This window comes from Conger conger, chromosome 2 (assembly GCF_963514075.1).
Source record: "Conger conger chromosome 2, fConCon1.1, whole genome shotgun sequence".
Lineage (NCBI taxonomy): Eukaryota > Metazoa > Chordata > Actinopteri > Anguilliformes > Congridae > Conger > Conger conger.
The window spans coordinates 64,291,706-64,311,879 of record NC_083761.1 but is presented as its reverse complement, the minus strand read 5'-3'; the positions used below and the strand labels follow the sequence as shown (position 1 = coordinate 64,311,879).

The 20,174-nt window shown below is 38.3% G+C and overlaps 1 protein-coding gene across 2 annotated transcripts in view; it reads left to right on the top strand.

Annotated features, from left to right (window-relative positions):
* LOC133113904 (protein shisa-6) overlaps positions 1–20,174 on the top strand; it is an 88,856-nt gene that overhangs the window by 16,423 nt on the left and 52,259 nt on the right. For both annotated transcript variants that reach the window (XM_061223048.1, XM_061223040.1), the window contains exon 4: positions 2,630–2,728. In XM_061223048.1, coding sequence (XP_061079032.1) covers positions 2,630–2,728 — 99 coding nt within the window. The remainder of the gene's footprint in view (positions 1–2,629; positions 2,729–20,174) is intronic.

Genomic DNA, 20,174 nt, shown 5'->3' with positions numbered 1-20,174 from the left:
AGGATTATCATTACTAGTCTGGAATCGTACATTGGTGCATAAAAGCTGATGCCGTTGTTTACTGTGGCAATGGTGACATCATGCACATGGGGAGGGGGCAAAAAGAAAAGAGGAAGTTGACTCACAAAAATGACAAGTTGTGTTTCAGTCAAAGAACAATAACCACATTGATATGCAGTAATGTGAATCTTGTCAATATACAGATAAAGCCAAAGAATGCTTCATTTAGTTAAAAGGCAGAATAAGAAGAGGCCTTTTCCTGCAGGGTTAGTATTCACATATTCCCTTGTCCTACATGTACCATCTTCACAAGACCTGAGTCATGCTGCAGTGATACCCATTTGTATGTGTCTTTCTGTACATTCTGTAAAACAGGCTGCTTCAGAAAAATATTTAGTATTCGGAAGGGAACAGAACTCCCTGCTGCAAAGGATTTTGTTGGTGACAGGAGTAATGAGCAGGGTACCAATTCTAGCATCTCAGGCAGCCCACTCACCAACATGCCCATCAAACTAGCAGCAAGGTTCATAGACGGCAACAAATAACAGGCACCGTCATGTGAAGTTCTAACACAACAATACATCTTGTACCCATATTTCTACAGTAATCAGAGTACAATCTGAATACCTGTCTTACTGTAATTATGGTAACTTTGATTAAGAGCTTAATCTTGTGTTTACATGACCTCTGCCTTGGTTTCAGGATGGTCTTAACTGAATTGTTTGCATGTATGTAAAATTGCTCATTGAAAATCAGGAGGAGGCTATAATAGCTGCAGTGAGAGACATCCCAGGAGGATGGGGTGATGAGACAGGAAGGTCAGAGGCTCACTCTAAGGATGGTCAGGGAGGTAGCTTGATTGAGCCAAGAGTAGACCAGGCCACCGGAGAAAGGTGGATGTGCTTTGTCATGATATGACACTTTGTCAACGATATGTGCCAGTATATATTAATAATGCAGGAAAAACATTATAGCATGTACGATACCGCTTGGCTGCAATGAGTCCTCATTGACCTTAGTGTTATGTGCGCTGTGCTGAAGGATATATTACTGGTCATTTACAATTTTAATATTATACCAGGGAGAGAGGGCAGATGTGACTTTTAGCCCAGAACGCTAGCTTTTTAAAACTCCCCTTCCATCTCCTCCAGCACCCAAGCGACCTTCAAGGTACAGACATGATTCTGGCTGTACTATGCAGACCATAAATTCTTAATACCTAGCCTACCATGCACTTGGTGTCAATGCACCTTTATGAATTGACAAAGCTGTCTACCGGAGAGAGCCGTCATTGTTCTTCTGGAGGGCTTCAAAATAATAGGGCTATCTGGTTTGATATAGTACAGCACAGGTGGACAATTTTCCTCTGTGAACAAAAGGCTTTTGAAATGGTGAAAGGAAATATTATAACATTTAGCGAATGCCATGACTTTTTATGCCACGTTAAAACATATCATCTTGTTGCTTTCGGGAAAGTGCGGTGAACCATGGGGAATAAGTTTCAGTCGTACTTAACCTTGCAAAACAGAAGAAAAAAGTAAAGTAACATTTCCGTTTATTCAGTGAAGGGGAAGGACAGATATTCACTATATCCACACGTTTGGGACGCCTAGGACTGCTTAAAAGTGACAGGGAATTCCATGCACTAGTCAATCGCAGGGACTGAAAAAAAGAAAATGAATACACAGTTAAAATAAATATAATATTTTATAAGCTGATGTAATATGATGTGACTTTGAAGTCAAAATAAAACTAGATGGTATTTACTCTAAATAAGCTATTTTATTCCCAATGTAATGTGCATTGAGTAGCAGGGTTGATTTGGCTTCATTTTACTGTATGTCAGCAGACCTCATTTGCCTGAATTAGTCAGCTGAATTGGGTTGGTGAACAAGGAATGTGAACTGTCCCCCAGCATCTCATATTTATTCTGCATTCATAGATTTATTTACAGGGAAAGGAGGTAGTAACACACAGTTACAACAATTTGTAAAGTTAGCAAATCTAAAAAAAAAGCTTTTATATGCAAGCCCGTTAAGGCAAATATCTAATCATTCAATCATATGGCAGCAACACAATGCATACAGAAAAAGTATGCTGACATGTTGTTCAGACCAGACATCAGAATGGAAAAGAAATATCATCACTTTGACAGTGGAATGATTGTTGGTGCCAGATGGAGCGGTTTGAGTATCTCTGAAACTGGTGATCTCCTGATTTTCACACACAACAGTCTCTAGATTTTGAATGGTGCAAAAAATTCAAAAGCATCTCGTGAGCAGCAGTGCTGTGGGTGAAAACACCTTGTTAATGAGAGAGGTCAGAAGAGAAGGGTCAGACTGGTTCAAGCTGGCAGGAAGGTGACACTAACTCAAATAACCACACATTACAACAGTGGCATGCAGAAGAGATGTCCTGAACACATCTCTGTTAAATGTCCGTCTGAATATCTAAAATCAGATTTTGCCTGCACAATGTACAATGCACAGTTCATCCAAGTACATTATGTACTGTTGCATTGGTAATGTCTGTTACGGTGACTATATTGTCGAAGAGACACATTCCAGTCTTACATTTACCAAAGCAATTCTAGATTGCCGTGTGTCTGATGCTGTTTTATTGTTCTCAGGAGGACATTACACAAAAGAAAATGTTCGCAGCGGAGGGCATGATCTTCACAATTTTATCTCCTCCGGGTTTGTGACGCTAGGACGAGGACATCTAAAAGGTAGTGTATGTTCATTTGTATAATAAACCTTCCAAATGCCTTTCGAGATGGCAAATTGTAATGCCCTTGACTGTGTCCTTCACTGCTCTTCTTGTATATCGAGGAGAAGTGTGCAGATTGTAACTCAGAGGAGACTGAGAAGAGCCATGACTCAGGTGATGTTTAATTTTGCTGAGTGTGTGGCTAAAAACTGGTCTTCCAGAAATATGTTTTTTAATGTTTCTTTCATAATGGGCAGTAATTATGGGCATTATTTGAATTTATTAAGCACCTTGCCATTTTAAACATGCAATATAATGTGAAAAATGCATGCACCATGTGATGTAGCAGACACCTTTATATGCAACAACGAACAAAAAAATGTATTAACTCAAATATTTAGAAATAAACATCAACAGATGGACTAAAACCGTTAAAAGCGAAAAAACTTTTTTGTAATCACAAAGGAAAACATTAAGAAGAAAAAGCTTTTGGTATTACTTGCCAGTAGATAACTGCAAGCAGAAAACAAATACAAATACAAGCCTCTGGTAGATTGTACTTTGTGATAGATAGCCCAGCAGCAACCATTATTTGATTGATTAAATGATCAAAGCACTAATTTCATGTTGCACGTGTAGTTTCCTTGTGCATGGAAAAGACTGATATTGATATTTACCAGACCTCTTTCATAACATAGTTCAAGTTCATAATTTGATTATACTTTTACATAATATTAGCTAGTTCTCTTCCATTTCTGTACACATTAAGCCTCACAGATTTTTTCTGGTGTGGATACATATACTTCTATTTGTAGGAAAGATATGTACTATGTTATACTTTGCCATATATTATTGTTAAGGTCTTGTTCTTTGATTATTACCAAATGACATGGTCTCATGATGCATGCACCCAAGCAGACTATTCTAAATCTATCAGCACATCCTGGACCTCTCCCTTAAATCAGCACTGTCATCACACACTGAGACCATCCCTGAGGACTTGAGATGTGCCCAGTCTTTGTCTTGTAAGCTTCCCATGATGACTGCCTGTCAAAGCAGCCACCCTCAAAAGGCTTTAAAGGCATCATTCTCAATCCCTGGCACTTCCTTAAGAGCCTGGTCCTCGTCCATATTCTGCACATACACATCGTTCTAATGTCTTAAAGTATCACACTCATTCTGTGCAGATACCCTCATCTTCATTTCCAATAATACGGGTAATCATATGCACATAATACCATTACTGGTTTTAATATGAGGGAGAATTCAGTACCCTCCAGGGCTTAAACAAAGCCTTCTTTTCAAGTGATTGTTCTGTACTTTGAAGAATCAGTCATGCTTACTAGGCTGTAGGTTAAGAGGTCTGCCCTTTCCTGTTCGTCTATGATGACCACTTTATGATGCTGAAGTCGTGGTTTTTGGTAGACACCCTACCGAGATTGGTTAGCACAGGCTACTGAAGGGGAAACAATGTAAAGGGAAAATCACCTTCGATAAGACATCTACTGCGCAACAAATTATGTACTGCTGTTCATCTTCCTTCCTTCCTTCATTGTCCAAGATTGCTGGGACGTCATCTTTATTGATAGTCATTGATTCAGTCTCCTGCTGGATACTTCATTGTAAAACAAACATTGTTGACTTTTAGCGTTTTCTATATAATATTGAGTGGAACCTCAATATTTGAGAGTGGGTGCGAGGTAATCACGTAATAATGAAGAATTTGCTGTCTGTAGTTGACAGAAGGACAAAACATTAACATTATCTATATTTCTCTCTCAAATGTGAAAACAACAGAAAGTAAGTTTAAAGTCAAAGATAATACATTACATTCATACATGTGTTTCAATTAGACTGTAGACTATTGAGCAAGGAAAGGGCACACCAGGATATGCAGGTCGCATTGCTTGTTCAGAGCAAACGAGGGAATATTCTTTCAATCACCAATCACTTTTCACCTCATTGCATCACTGAAAATAGCAATAATGGTCTGTAGAAAGGAAGTATTGCGTATGGTACTTCAAAGGAAATAAAACACATCCAATGAAGAAAGCATAAATAACACAAAACATGCAAAAAACATTGTATTTATGACTGCGTGTGATTCATCTTATTCTAGCCTTCAGGCAATGCAACAACATTGCTGACTAGTCACACATCTCAAGTTCTTTTTTTTTGTTTTTTGTAGTCCATGTTTTGGAGTGTAACAGAGGAAAAATCAGTTAGGAGGAATTTTGTAATGTGAATAATTCATGTTCCAGTTTAGTGGCTGCTAATTGTGACTTATCTCTTCTGTGTGGGCATGCCATGGGTTTAACCATGTTTCCAGTTGCAGTTAGGCTATTCCTCTTTGTATCCTCAGTTTTAGTCAACGGAAGGGAACAAATGGTCTAATTTGAATTTAATTGAATTTGTCAAAATGAATCCCCTTTCTTGTGTTTCTGTCATATGGCAGACAGTCGATTTTACAGGGCAATTCACACGGCACATAGTAGAACCGGATGAGTTCTACAACAGACATACTGCAATGAGCTGATGATTCCAATAAGAGATGTGGGAAAGCACACACAGATCATCTCCGGTGTGCAATGACGAAAGTGAAGGTAGACATGCAATGATGATTTCAAACCAGGCTTGTCAAAAAAACATACAGTGGACAGGAATGCATAGACATATTTAAAGTACCTACTTTATCTCAAATTTCTGCTTGGTATAGGAAGCCATTTGCCACTCTTTTTGTGGATCAATTTTACAGTACTTCAAGATAGCATAATTTAAACAGTTTTGATATTCATGATGTTGGTGTGTGATGGTACACAAGGCCTTATGACTACATGAACTTGAACTTTACATTATTGATGCTTATTTTTATTGTTTACTTGTTAGTCCTTCTATGAATCCACACCAGACTGTTAAGTTGAACAAAAATGAACCTTATTTCCTAAATGCATGCCACTTCACAATTACATAGTCAATTGAATGTTCTTTCGAAAGAGAGTACCAAACTCCAATCCTAGTAAAGACACATTCCAGACACAATCATCAGAGTAGTTTCCATTTTTCTTTGCAGTGCCTTAAATAATAAAGTCAGATACTTTTTAATTGCTGTGTCTAAATGCATATCACAGCCAATAATTGTGCCCTGATTGTGGTGTCAGATACATTCTGTGCTTTTTATGGTTGATGAACAAAAATGAAAACTGAGTTTTCAGCAGATTAATTCGATGGAACGTCAAACAGCTGCCATATTATAAATACTTTTGGAGAGCAAATGAATAACTCAAAATGAAAAATATGCCATTGATCAATATTTGCTGCTGTAAAGATTTATCTGTTAGCTTGGAAAATTCTATTAATTTAGCTTTGCCATAAACCATTTGTCGTATGGCAGAGTTCTTCCTGCATCATTTGGAGCCAGTATAAATCTGTTGCATTCGCACAGCTCACTTAGAGTCACAACTCTGCATGGTAATATGTTAGACATGCACAAGTGGGTGGAAGGCCTTAATGTACTGTATCCTCCTAGTGTATCCCATAAGAATGATTTGTCTTGAATATCAAATGTAGTAGTTTTGTTTTTGACTGTTAAAGTGTAGCACACAATGTACTGGATTCACATTCAGCTATATTTCCTTTCCTCCTCAAGGATACATGTAATATTTGTCAAACTGAGTGGTTTCAGATTTTAGACAAAATGTCATATCAGACAAAGGAAGCCTGCAACCAACACTTATAATTTGATAGCAGTCTCCCCATTGCTCTGGATGAATTTCAGTCCACTACTTTACAGAACTGCTTTAATTCAGACACATTGGTAGGTTGAAGCATGAACTGTTCTATTCAGTTCAAGTCAGGACTTTGACTAGGCTATTCTAAAACATTAGATCTTTTGTGGCAACTCATGCAGGCCACTCCTAGGAAGATTTACCACTGATAATAATTTACCACTCTCAGTGTGGTTTGGTGGAGTTCCAGAGCCTTAGAAATGGCCTTGTAACATATTCCAGCCTGATATATTTCTGCAACTTTTTTCAAATTTCCTTTGATTGTGGCATAGATTTAATTAGATTACATTAGGAAATTGTTATTATCCACATGTAGAGATGTATCCATGGCTACACATGGCATATGCATAAAACACATAGGTATGTATTCATAAAAGTTTGTCCAACAAAAATGTACAATTATGTAAACATACAGAATACTCAGCATTTAGAACAAATGACCGCTTATAGAATGATTAATGCCTCTTGGCATCCTACAGTATATCACTGACCTGAGGAGAGTTGCACAAACTGTAAGAAAAGGGGATGAAATTTGTCATCAATAATATTTCTTGCTTTCCTCTGGATGTGTGAGTTGTACAAATTTGTGAGCTGCGTCTGAGTTTTCCCCACAGCCTTACTACCTAGATTTACCACTCTCAGGAGTATGACCTTACTCTAACTATTGAGATGACCAAACAAGTCACATTGTAGCATAACGTATAAGACACTTTCAACAAGGTTCGTCTATGGCATAGACTCTATGCCACCTCTACAATATTTTGGCCAAGCTTAAGATCAGTTTCTTTAAGAGGTGTAGCCACTTTAGGTGTAGCCAGTTTTGAATAGAAAAATGTTTTAGAGCTATTCAAAACCACTGTTCTCATGAAAACAGAAAATGGTCTAAAAAGATTATCATTACTGCTGATGGCAGCTGATATAAAACATCTCTTTGGTTTTACCCACATTGATTTCCAAATCACTTCGCCATCACCAGTTCTTGAAGGCCGTGACATAACTAAAATACCGTGTTTCTCTGAGGGTGTCCGGTTCAACAAGAAGATCAAATAGAGCTATATCACATGTGCATTTTAACAAATAAAAATCGGTCTCTAAAATGTTACAAATATTTGTCTATATAGAAGCACACAGTATAGGAGACAAAATGCAACCCTGAGAGGCACCATTATTTAAAACTGAGTGATTTCACACAATTCAATTTGTGGAAAGCCTTAGAGGACGATTTGTTATAAAATGTTTCATGCAAAGAATAAGGCCACCTGGAATTCACCTTGAAATCAAGCAAACATGCTTTGGGCTGTTAAAGTTGCTAGTCTATTTTATCAGAAAGTGTAATGATGACATCTTTGTTGCCTCTGTGACTTTTATATGCAAATTGGAGGGGATCTAGACAATATGTTATAGAAGACATTTTTACCACTCTCCAGCTCCAGCTCACCTGCTTTTTTGCAGGGGGCAATATTTTATATTTTCCACATACGTATTTGGCACAACACTTTTGTGTAACAGACACTGAAAGAGCTGAACTCACCACCTCAGGCCATCAGGACCTGGAACTTTAAACTTGAAACATGCAAGGCTGACTGCAACCTCCTCTTCAGTCAACCTTATAGGAGAGTAACATGGGATGCTACTACAGGCATTTTCACGCTATGTCATACCTTCCAAAGACATAATTTAGGTCATTCACAAAGGAAGAGCTATTTATCATGTTTATATGTCATGTTTCTTTCATTTTTGGCCACCATGTACTTAAGACCTGTCCATGCTTGTTTAGCATTACCTGTACAAAAGCACTTTTCTATGTTATCTTTCTACTTCACTTTTGCTTCCTTTATTTTCTTGCTCAACTTCCTGTTTTTCTCCCAAACCATCTCATGGTTACCTTTAATTAAACCATGTTTCTTCTCATTTAGACATAACTTCAGTTCCTTTCACACCCATGGTTTATTATAGAAACATCTTTGCTATTTTATTTTCAATTATATCGGTTTCACAAAACATCATGCAAGAGCTAATAGTTTCTGTCAGTTCATGTTCATCATCAGTGCTGTCAGAGAATCCCTGCTGTAAAATCCAGCTCAATTTTCAAGCTGGTCAAGCTGGTCATAAGATATTTCTTTTCAGCAGGGATACTTGCCAATCCGTATCCTCAAAGCAGTCTTTAATCTTGTCTTTACACCTCTCAGTCCAAATATGCACAGTTTGTGTTTACGGTTTATTTCACAATCTAGACATCACTGTGATGTTCCTGTAGCACTGATCCAGTGCTCAAATGAGGTGAGTAGGACAGTCCAGTTATCTCTGAAGATTTGGCAGATGTGTCTTTAGGATGCCTGTATTGAAGTCCCCAATAAACTTGGGCTGGTCCACAGATTATGTCACTGCGTTATTGTATCTTTCTGCAATCCGACTTGCAGCCCTCTTGTTGTCTGGCAATGGTGTATAGTGTACTTATAAACTTGAAAACTTTGTGGTGAGTACTTCACTCTGATAGGAAGGTTCAATATGTGTAAGATTTAGATTAAACAGGGCTGGTTGCAATCAAGTGTGGCTGTGTCCAATCAGCTGTATCTAATTATCAATTACATTTGGTAACTTTAGAGTAACTAAGGGGGCAATTACTTTTTCACAGGGCGATATGGGTTCTTGATCTTTAAATTTAAGTTTTTTTTCATAAAACAAATGAAATAATGATTTTCTGTTCTCTCAGGTTCCTATTGTCTAATATTACCTTTCATTTAAAGTACTAGAAACATTCAGTGTGACAAATTATAATAGAAGAAATGAAATACTTCTCTCATAGCACTGTACAATATGATATTTTTCCCCTTCTCCCTATATCATTTGCTGGTGTGTAACCCATCTAATGACTCCATAAATGTATTTTCTCAGTTTTCATCCTTTCATGAAGGATTTGTCTTTTTAGCTGTCCAAACCTAGAGAACCCGGGACCTGACCTCAGCCTTATTCAGATGCAGCATGTCAGAAAGTGCATCTTGATTGCGTTGACTTCTATCAACCTTGATGTCAGAGTTGTTATGATAGTGAGGCCAAGGACATAGCTGTAAATGCAAAGCAGATGCCAGGACTGCTTTTGATTAATTATTTAGCTTTTAATTCTGGTGTTTAGTTAATAATTTAACATTCTGTTCTGGTGCTTAATTGCACATAGGGATTTTATTTCTTTGTTTCTTTCTCCCCTGGGGAGCATGACTTGCACATCACAGTAAGGTCACGGTGAGAGCCAGCCAAGCTGGGAAGAGCACATCTGGCTGTGATAGTGGAAGTTCCATTTTGCAGCTAGAGTAACCTGCCCAGATCCATCTCAGCCACTTTATTGGTACCGCCGTTGCTGTAATGTCACATATTCTTTAGCATTCAGCTTGTTTAATTACAATGGCAAAACTGCAGACACTGAGATAATCCATTAACTGCCTGTGCTGTGACAAAGCGATGATGTCTCTCCTTGTACACGCTAGCTCCATCCACTCTCAGGCAACAGATATATACTGGATACACTCAGTGGCCACGTTATTAGACACACCTGTTCACCACCTCATTAATTCAAATAGAAATATAATCAGCAAATCTTGTGACAGCAACCCTATACATAAAGGCATGCAGACATATGGTCAAGATGTTCAATTCAATACCTCAAACAACCATGCATTACAACAGTGGTTTGCAGAAGAGCATCTCTGAACACACAACACAACCTTGATGTGGATGGGCTAAAGCAGAAGATCACACCGGGTTCCTGTCTGCTAATCACAGGAAACTGAGGCTACACTGGGCACATGCTGGCAAAAACTGGACAGTTGAAGGTTACGAAAACATTTCCTGGTCTGACTAAGCTCAATATCAGATGCAAATGGTAGGGTCAGCATTTGACGTAAATTATATTAATCCATGGATTCATGCCTTGTGTCAATGGTTCAGGAGGGTGGTGGTGGTGTAACAGAGTGGGGAATGTTTTATTGGCACTCATTAGGCCACTTAATAAAAAACTGAGCATTATTTAAATGCCACAGCTTATCTGATTACTGTTGCTGACCCTTCATGGCCACAGTCTTCATGCCCATTTTCTAATGGCTACTTCCAGCAGAATAACGTGTCATGTTCAATGGCCCTGACAATGAGTTCTGGGCACAGTCGCCAGATGACAATCTAATAGAGCACATTTGGGATGTTGTAGAGTGGGAGGTTCATGGCGTGAATGTGCAGCCAACAAATATGCAGCAATGTTCATGTCCAATCCATCCATTACACCAAGAATTCAGGCTGTTTTGAGAGCAAAGAGAGGTCCAGGAACTAGAAACGTAATAGCTGCTATCATCACCTTTAGTAGTAATAATATCAACAAAACACTTTTCCATCGCTGATAAGGAATTCTAGCCCACCCTCCTGCTTTAATGAAGACAAATTGGTAGCTTTATTGGATTTAAGTCTGGACTTTGACTAGGCTACTCCAAAACTTAAATTCTGACTATTTTTAGTCAATTAGATGTGGAATTGTTGTGTTTTGGATCATTGCCTTGTTACATGAACCAATTATACTCCAGCTTCTGCTTACAGACAGATAACCAGACATTTGACACACCTTTGACTCATCTGTCCATGGAATATTATCCCAAAAGGGTGGGAATGATCCAAGTTTATTTATTTTTATTTTTTATTTGTTATTGTTTCTGTTGGTTAGCAGTGGTTTCCACCTTGCTGCGCCCTTCTTTGCCCAGTTTCTTAGTTATTGTAGAGTCATGAACACTGACATTAGCTGAGACTAGAGTGGCCTGCAGGTCTTCAGGGAACATTTGTGAGTTATCACTGTGCTTTGGAGGAATTTTGGCAGGCCGACCACTCCTGTGAAGATTCACCACTGTTCCAAGTATTCTCCATTTGGAGATAATGGCTCTCACTATGAGTCCCAGAGCCTTAGCTTTGTAACCCTTTCAGTCAATTTAAACAATCAGATGTAACCCTGTAAGTTAGAATTTTTCCTCATCACTCAACTGAATTGACAATGGAGACTTTTTACCTTCCACAGATGGTAAATACAGCCGTTGGAAGTTCAATGTTTCTGCTTTATCTACATAATAGTGATTAAGATAGCTGCTGGCTAGAGATTAGTTGACCAAGTGAAAATAATGAACCTGAGCCCGTGGCTAACCAGCCAGCCTTCTGCCACATAGGACATACAATCAGAGGCAGAGACATAGGCTTGACAACTGCACACAATGAGCTGCCATAATGTCCTTGTTTAAGTTTATTTGGGCAAATATGCACAACATTCTAAACAAGGACCTCATGCAAAGTTTCTCAACCAACAGGCACCCTTCGCCTCTGAAGAATAATTTTCTTCAACCACTAAATTACATTGTACAAATACTTATTAAAAATTTATAAAAATAATAAAAATTATTTTATTAAGAATACTATATTTGCATTGCACAAATACTTTCAACAAATAGAACATACTAAAAGTGTCCACCAGGACTACAGTTATTCTTTCTATCTTCCTCCGCTCTTTAGTGGGCATCATTCATCTGTTCTTAATATGCCCCACAAAAACATATAGCTAATTAAATACAGCTCTACACTGAGGCCCATCAATGGAGGGGAATGTTTTATTTATTTATTAGTTTTATTTTTAGAAAAATCAACCTGATGGCGAAGCAAGGGTCATGACTTATTTCTTCACAGACCGGCATAATTTAATGGTCTGTGACCATCTGTTCCTAGCATAGAGGTTGAGAGACACAGCAAGTTTGTGCTGGCACATTTGAGTTTTTCTTTAAAGACTTTTGTCTAAGTCATCTAGGCCTGCATTACCTGTATACGGTAAATGTCAGTTTGGTTTCTTCATAAGAGGGTTCTGAACTACACAGATGAAAGATTGGACTGTCAGCAAATAAATAAAGAAGACATTAAACACATTTCTTTATATAATTGCACTTTAGAAGATAGAACAGTACTATGTATAAGTGTGAGTATTTGCTCACAATAATGCAGTGTGAGTACGTGCTTGTGTGTAAGTGTGCGTATTTAACCCCTTCTCAAGTTTCCACTTTTTTAACACCGGGAAATTACATAGCCAAAATAAAATAGTTACTGGAACCCTCTGAATACAGGCATAAAGATAACCCTTGGGAGTTTGTTTTTCAAGAGACAAACAAGAAATATGTTTTTCTTTGTGAGTGGATGCAGATACTTGGGTTGTGCCTGGTCAGCTTGCATAGAAACACAATGCAGCCACGGATAATACAACCAAAAATAAGCATTCTGCATTGTTTTTTCTAAGCTGCATCTAGGTGGGTTTCCAAAAAGGGAATTTGAAAACATATTATGGGTTTTCAGAGGTGTAAAATATTACATATTGGATACTATATGCTGATGGAAGTAGTGTGCTGGAATCATCTCCCACACCCTCTCTTCCAAACTCTCATTGTTATCCCCTTGCCACTAGCACTGTAGAAAAAAACTTAAAAGTCCAGCCCCAATAAGACACATCCCATGATTTCACATGCCACATGAATTTTTCAAATTTAGGCATAACATCTCAAGAAATGTTTTGCCCGTGCGTAACATTCTGCGTACTGAAAAATGTTTGTTCGTTTATGCAGGAGAGACAATGCATGTCCTTTTACTGTAACAAAGTCTAACAACCTATATGCGATTGGTATCATCATTTCATGGACGAAAATGCTTCTCAGTCATCACTATAATAGCTCGCCATTAGCTAGCTGTGTACTGGGGAAAGTAAGATTAGTTAGGTCCATGTTAAGTCATTGCAGCAGGTCTCATTAACTATACTGAGAGACTCCATGTCCTGCTCAGAAAACTGGGTAGGTTCTAGAGAGTATACAAACTGAGATAAAAATTTCCATGTGGACAGTACTTGTGATGTGCATGTATGGGGAATTGAATGATAATGATACGTTTTCTGGATAATATCTAGGTAAATAACGGACATGCCATCAATGTTTATCATAGTTTTTGGGGACTAAAACCTATCATGGGTTTTGTTCGCTCGACCCTTGCCGTGATAAGGATTCCGTCTTTGCTGTGATTTCTGTCATCTGGATTTCTGAAACACACAGAAGCATTGTCCATATAACACCAGGATCGTAAAATAGTTCATAGAGACAGAACCAGATACTGCAGATAAGATTCACCGCAGATAAGATATTTAAAATGTAAATCAGCTATATGGGGTGGGATTCAATGATTACTGGTCAGAATGAAAACATGAATCACTTTCTTCACAGACGGTGAGTTTGGAAGGTTCTGCACTCACTAAAACTGATAAAAAGGTGGCTGTTGGCCATGCAACTCATTTGTAATATTTCACAATGAGCACATTCTCGCAAAATTTATTTTTAGAATCACTGCTTGTGCGATGTCAGAATTTTGGAATATGTGTGTACCTTCTTTGTTTGTCTCTAGTGACCTCCGTTTATTTTTGTTCTTATGCAAGGCATAAAGGCTGCCAATTACCAGTTTGTCACACTACTGTTGGACCCAGAGGAGGGTAATTACAGTTCTGCTCTAGAATCAAATTAGCCAGCAATTTGGTGACTTAGGGTTCAACATTTATCCTCAACTTAGACTCACAATTAAATGTTAGTGGTATTACTTTTCCTTACAAAAAAGAGATTGGTGAATCAATTCCGGTGATTACTGAACATTTGTGAAGTATTTGTGTGAATAAAATATTGGATTTATCTGTGATTCCGAGTTCGAGATGGATTACAATTGACTCAGGCCCAAGGCTATGCTGAAACTGAAGTATTAACTGCAAAATAATGGTGATTTTTACTGAAATCCTCTTATATGGCTTATAGCTCATTTTCAGTTAACTATGTTTCATAATATGATAGCACAAGAAAAATTTCTCTTAGGTATGTTGTTAGGTTTTTAAATGGGTGATTTGTGCACCTGACAGACTTGTTATGTTATGCTAGTTTTTATGCTTGAGATGCTCAAAAAGTTCAGGCATGCCATATAACATTTCACCTCATTTCATTGGAGATACTAGGGTGTATTTTTGTCAAGCGCTGTCAGCACAGACTGTCAATATAACTTATGACGTCTATGAAAAAAAGTATATCATCTATCTCTTTTCATGCTTCCTTTTTTATTGCTTTTTATGTATTCACTGAAGAAGAGATGCTATTACTGAGTGTATCTAAGCAATTACATTGCACAGACACATTTGCTCCTTGGTGGAAAGTCATAAATGAATAATTAAGTAAATCAGGGAAGGGGCTGGAAAAGATCCTTCTTCAGTGTAAAGCTTTGCAAATGTCCTGTACTGTATGTGTGTGTTTCATCTGGGAGCCATGGTTCCCCTTTCTTTGAGGTACAAATATTGAAGCATAAATTAAGTAAGCTCATAACAAAATGCTGATGGCCATGGATTCTAATGTATCCCTTGAGAGTCCTAGTGTATGATGTGACAATGCAACGATCAAATATTTTCTTTGTTCTTGAATGTAGTTTAAAATGGTACATACTAGGATCCATTTTTTATTGGGAGAATTTTAAACATGTTGACTGAAAGATGTGATAAAAGCATTTGAGCTTCTTCTATGTATGAAGAAAGAAGAAACATTTGTTTTTGAATCACATTTTGATAGTGATATACGTGAACTTGTCTGTTTCATAAAAGGGATATGTTACCAAATAATTGACGTTAGTAAGGCTTGGGAGTTTGCAAAATGTGAACTGACAGCTCTTGTTATCCAAAGTGTCATGATATAAAACAGGTTCTTATTCCTTTTGGTTTTGATAACATATAATACATTTGAATGTTGCGTTCTTTAGTTACTATGTTACCCAATGTTGTGGTAGAAAATTAATTGCACGACTGAACGTATATCCATCAGCAATATAGTGTCTCTCCTCACGTACAGTAATATAACATCTCTTACTTAGAAAGGGAATGGTGACCTCAACATTCGACTGCATTCCCTGATTGTATATGCAGAGCAACACTTCTGTTGGCAAATGCAGAACTAAACAAATAAATAAACAAATAAATTAATATATAAATAAATACATAAATAAATAAATACATGTGAATGGAGAACTCACTGAAAGATGGATCTTCCTTGCATGCCTTGATATCCTGCAGTCAGAGAATCAGGCAAGATTGATTAGCTAGCTGTTAGCAAGCGAGTCAATTCCTGTGGACTTTGTGTAGTTATAATTAGCATTTTTCCCATTCATTAACATATTTCCAGCAAATGGCTGGGCAGAATCAAGTAAAAACATTCACATTTTCGCTAAAGTGGCTTGATTGCGTGTGCATGTTCAAAATTGTCTACTATTCAGACTCCACTGAATGATGTGAAATTCAGACTTGACTCCCGATCCAGAGTAGAGGTAATTGCTTTTAACCAAGGTTCACTCTTAACATGTTTTATCCTTTCAAATGCTGTTGATAGCTTTGCCACACATGAATTTATTTCCAGTGGAGATGTGATAAATTTGCTCGTCATGGTGAAGCATCCCCCCTCCTCGCATTAATATTCGATAGCTGTTCATAAAGTGGGGGTGCATGGCCTCATGAAAACCTTTATGATAGCACTTGGAGAAGAAACATCGCATTAAAGTTCTGTCAGCTTGCACTTATCTGTACATGGCAAGATGGACACACCCCATCAACCAAACCCTTCCTTCATGATGTTATTCATTAGTTCAGCTAAAAGTTAATGGTGTTTAGAAAGCCAGCACAAGCAATGACACAGATGCAGGCTTCACAGAATATTCATCAACCATATTGTGTAATGTACATACATTACTTGTAAGTCACTTTGGATTAAACGCATCTGCTAAATGACTAAAATGTAAAATGTAAATGTAAATATATATATGGTAGTCTGACACATGGTGCAGTGGGTAGCACTGCCGCCTCACAGCAAGGAGGTCCAGGGTTCAAATCCCCGTGGGCCGGGGAGTGTGTGGAGTTTGCATGTTCTCCCCGTGTTTTTGCGTGGGCTTCCTCCGGGTACTCCGGTTTCCTCCCACAGTCCAAAGACATGCAGGTTAGGCTGATTGGAGAGTCTAAATTGCCCATAGGTATGAGTGTGTGAGTGAATGGTGTGTGTGCCCTGTGATGGACTGGCGACCTGTCCAGGGTATATTCCTGCCTTTCACCCAATGTATGCTGGGATAGGCTCCAGCCCCCTTGCGACCCTGTTCAGGATAACCGGGTTCAGATAATGGATGGATGGACAGATAGTTTGACACAGAATTTTGCTTGATTATTACACTGCCACAGCAATTCTGCATCCTTATACAAACAAAGATATAACAGTTTTTGTTTTCCTGACCATGGACAGCAGGGAAATTATGTTATCCAATATTGTATATTGAGTTAAACATTCTTTTCCTTTCTGGGTAAAAGTGACACTAAAGACACAATATCAGTACACAACAATAACCATTGACATCATGAAAATGGATTCAAGTGGTTTCTTGATATTGCTTTATATTTCCCTTTTACTGAGGCGATCGGTTCCATTGGTGAGAGTTATAAAACAATATTGATAAAAAGAGAAACGCCTGAGGATAGCAAATTATAATCCCCAACAGTTAGAGATTAGCATTCTTTGCACTTCCCTGAATGCCAATATCTGTTAGAGGGAGAGGGCAAGGACGGAGCTGCATCGCCTGTGGAAGTGCCTCTGTCAGCACGAGAGGAACAAGGTAACACAAGGAATCTTGACCGCAGTTAACAGAATGCTAAGCAGAGAGCACTCACGTCGAATACAGAGCAGCTGTATAATTAATTCCTCGTCGGAAAAGCCACAGCGGCTGCCTGCATTGTTCTTTCATAAAATGCTAATTATACTGTGTAATTTAAAATGCTGGAATGAAAAAATAATAATAATAATAAAGAAATTTTAAAAAGCAATCAAAAGTCGGCCTTTTAGTAACATATTAAAATACAGGTTGATATAATGTAGTTACCAGACACACACACAAGCGCGTCCACAGAAATGAGGAATGTTGCTTGCTACCCACGCCAGATTCCTTGTTGCCTTTTTCTGAATCATCACATGATGACACAAGCATCACCAGAAACTACCCCCTTCAACTACTGACAGGCTTTCCTCTTGGATGCAAATTGATTGCGGAATGGTGAAATGCCATCAGAAATAATAATTAAGATCCTCAGGCTGATGATTTGTCAGAAGCCTTCATTATGTTGCCTTTTCGGGTAACTTTGTTAGTGTTGCTTCTGAAAGGAGCTGGCATCGAAGGAGCACATTAAAACAGGATATTCCTCCCACTGTCTCCACAAACAGTAAATTTGCTAAATGTCAACTCTGTCATCTTCCTCCTCTTTTAGTCCAGCGGAGTTCAGCAAGTGGCCATCCTTAACCTGCCCAAGGTTCAAGAATAATCTGATCTTTATTCACTTAAGTCTAGACAAGCAGTCTATACTGTGTAAAATTGTTTATACGCAAATATTTTACCACAAAACAACAAGATTTCAGTTTTGTTCTGTTTCTTGCTACTTGACTCTTTAGTCTGTTTACCCCATGATGTGGTTTTCATTCTGGCATGCATTGCTTCAGTATATGACTGACCTGATATCAATATTCTCATGTTGCTGCCAATTCAGAACGTTCAAAGATGCTATTTTTCACCCTGGTTATTGTGCATAAAAATAACTAGGCTCCAATGGTGCCTGGGAAAAAAGCAAAGTAAAGTGTAAAACAAGGAATGAGCAAGTCTTTGTTGTTTGGTGAGGTTGAACTCTCTGTAATGGGATACATCAATCAAGGTGCCCTTTGTCTACATTCATTGGATTATTGGCGCTCATTAAGAGTGGATACTTGGTGCGCTGGTTGAAGTGCAAAGAGTCTCACGCTATTTTTCTATTTAATACTGGTTTATTTGTTATTGTTGCTCAACTGGGAACATGCCTAGAATATTGACAATGAAATGTTCAAAGGAATTTGCTTTTTAGCATCGGACTGACAAATCTGTTAGCAGGACTTATTAGTCTGCAAATTGTGTTTGATATCCTAATGCGTACAGTAAGCTCAGAGAACCAAAAACATCAGTAATGGATTAGCAGCCATACCATCCTGCACCAAGCTCCTGCCAAATGTCTGAAGCTAAGCATGTTAAGTTGCTGCTGGAAGTGGTGTCAGTAGGCCAGTAGCGGGCTATCTTCCCACTAGTCAAATTATCCCCAATGCCTAAGCACAGTGATGGGGATACTGTGCTGTAGGAAACACTGTCCTTTGGATTCAAGGTCCTGACTGTGGTCATTAAAGATCCCATGACATGCTTCGCAAAGAGTAGGGGGTTCCCCGATGTTCTGGCTAAATTCCTAATCCTGGCTCTTTCAACCTGTCGCCAAATCATCCCCTGATTCAACTGGCAAAAACATTCACCTCAGCTGGTGAGTGGTGAGCATTCTGGCACAAAATGGTAGCCGTGCATCACCCAGTTGGGTGCTACACATAGGTGGTGGTTGAGGTGAGTTTTCCCTTATCACTGTAAGCACTTTGAGTGTTGAGGAAATCGCTATATAAAATGTAATGATCTATCTATCTATCAATCTGTACTTCCGATTTGGTATTCAAAGTTTCAGATCTCAGAAGTTATGACTATAAAACTCTAACACCCAATTATAATATTATACATATCCAGAGCCCAGCTTTGTGAAATATAACTTTTAATCATAGGAAATCATTTTGTGATGGTTAGATGTATAGATGCTAGTAGTAGTACCATTTAAAAAAAGTTAATTTATGTTATGGGCTAGTGGCACTCTAAACTAGATTATGTGGTTTGTTTGTTTCATCAGTCTCATAAGAAGTTTTAACAGGGGAAGGATATTCCCAGTTCCATTACTGTAAGTGTAGTCAGCTCATGAGCTGGTATAAGGTCCCAACAAGTGCATAGACTCTGGGGAGACTTATTTGCTAAAGTTGGAGTCGCAACAGTCAGGTCAGGTTGGGTCTGAACAGTTCTCCACTTGGGCCTGTGCGGCGTGTCCCAGGAGAGATATTGGAGGAAAACTCTGAAGATACTCTTCAGCACAGCTGTCAAAGGGAAATAAATGGGCTTAGTTTATTTTGTGGATGTTAGCAGGGCAAATCTATTCCAGTTTGTTTCTAGGATCCAAACAGATTTCATGAGTGCTCTAAAATGTTTGTATTGTGTGTATAAAAATACAAGCTTGTGTTTTTTGTGTGTTCGTACCTTCATTCATCTAATATTTTGATTAAAAAAGCTAAACTATAAAAAAAAAAAGATTATTTGATTATTTGATTATTTGGGCCAGAGGTGAGTGCATCTAGTACTTTAGATGGATGGAGCATGGGGAGTCTTGGCAGTGTCTATGGAAGTGCCTGGTTCCTCTTTAAAAAAAAAACTAAAACAACAACAATCAATCAATGTATAGGATGCATTTGCCCTGATTTATTAGTGGTGACGCTGGGGTTTAAACAAAACTATTTGCTACCTTCAGAGATGGACGGTGATAGGTCCAAGGACGGTATGGCTATCACCCTCCAGGGTAATTCTTGACAGCAATGTCTTTCCAATAATTTGGCCAATGCATTCATTCAGCATAAACAACAGAGCCAGTCTGTCTCTTTACATTCCCTGCAATGGAATTCCAAGGTCCTTACATAACATTTTAGGGATGCC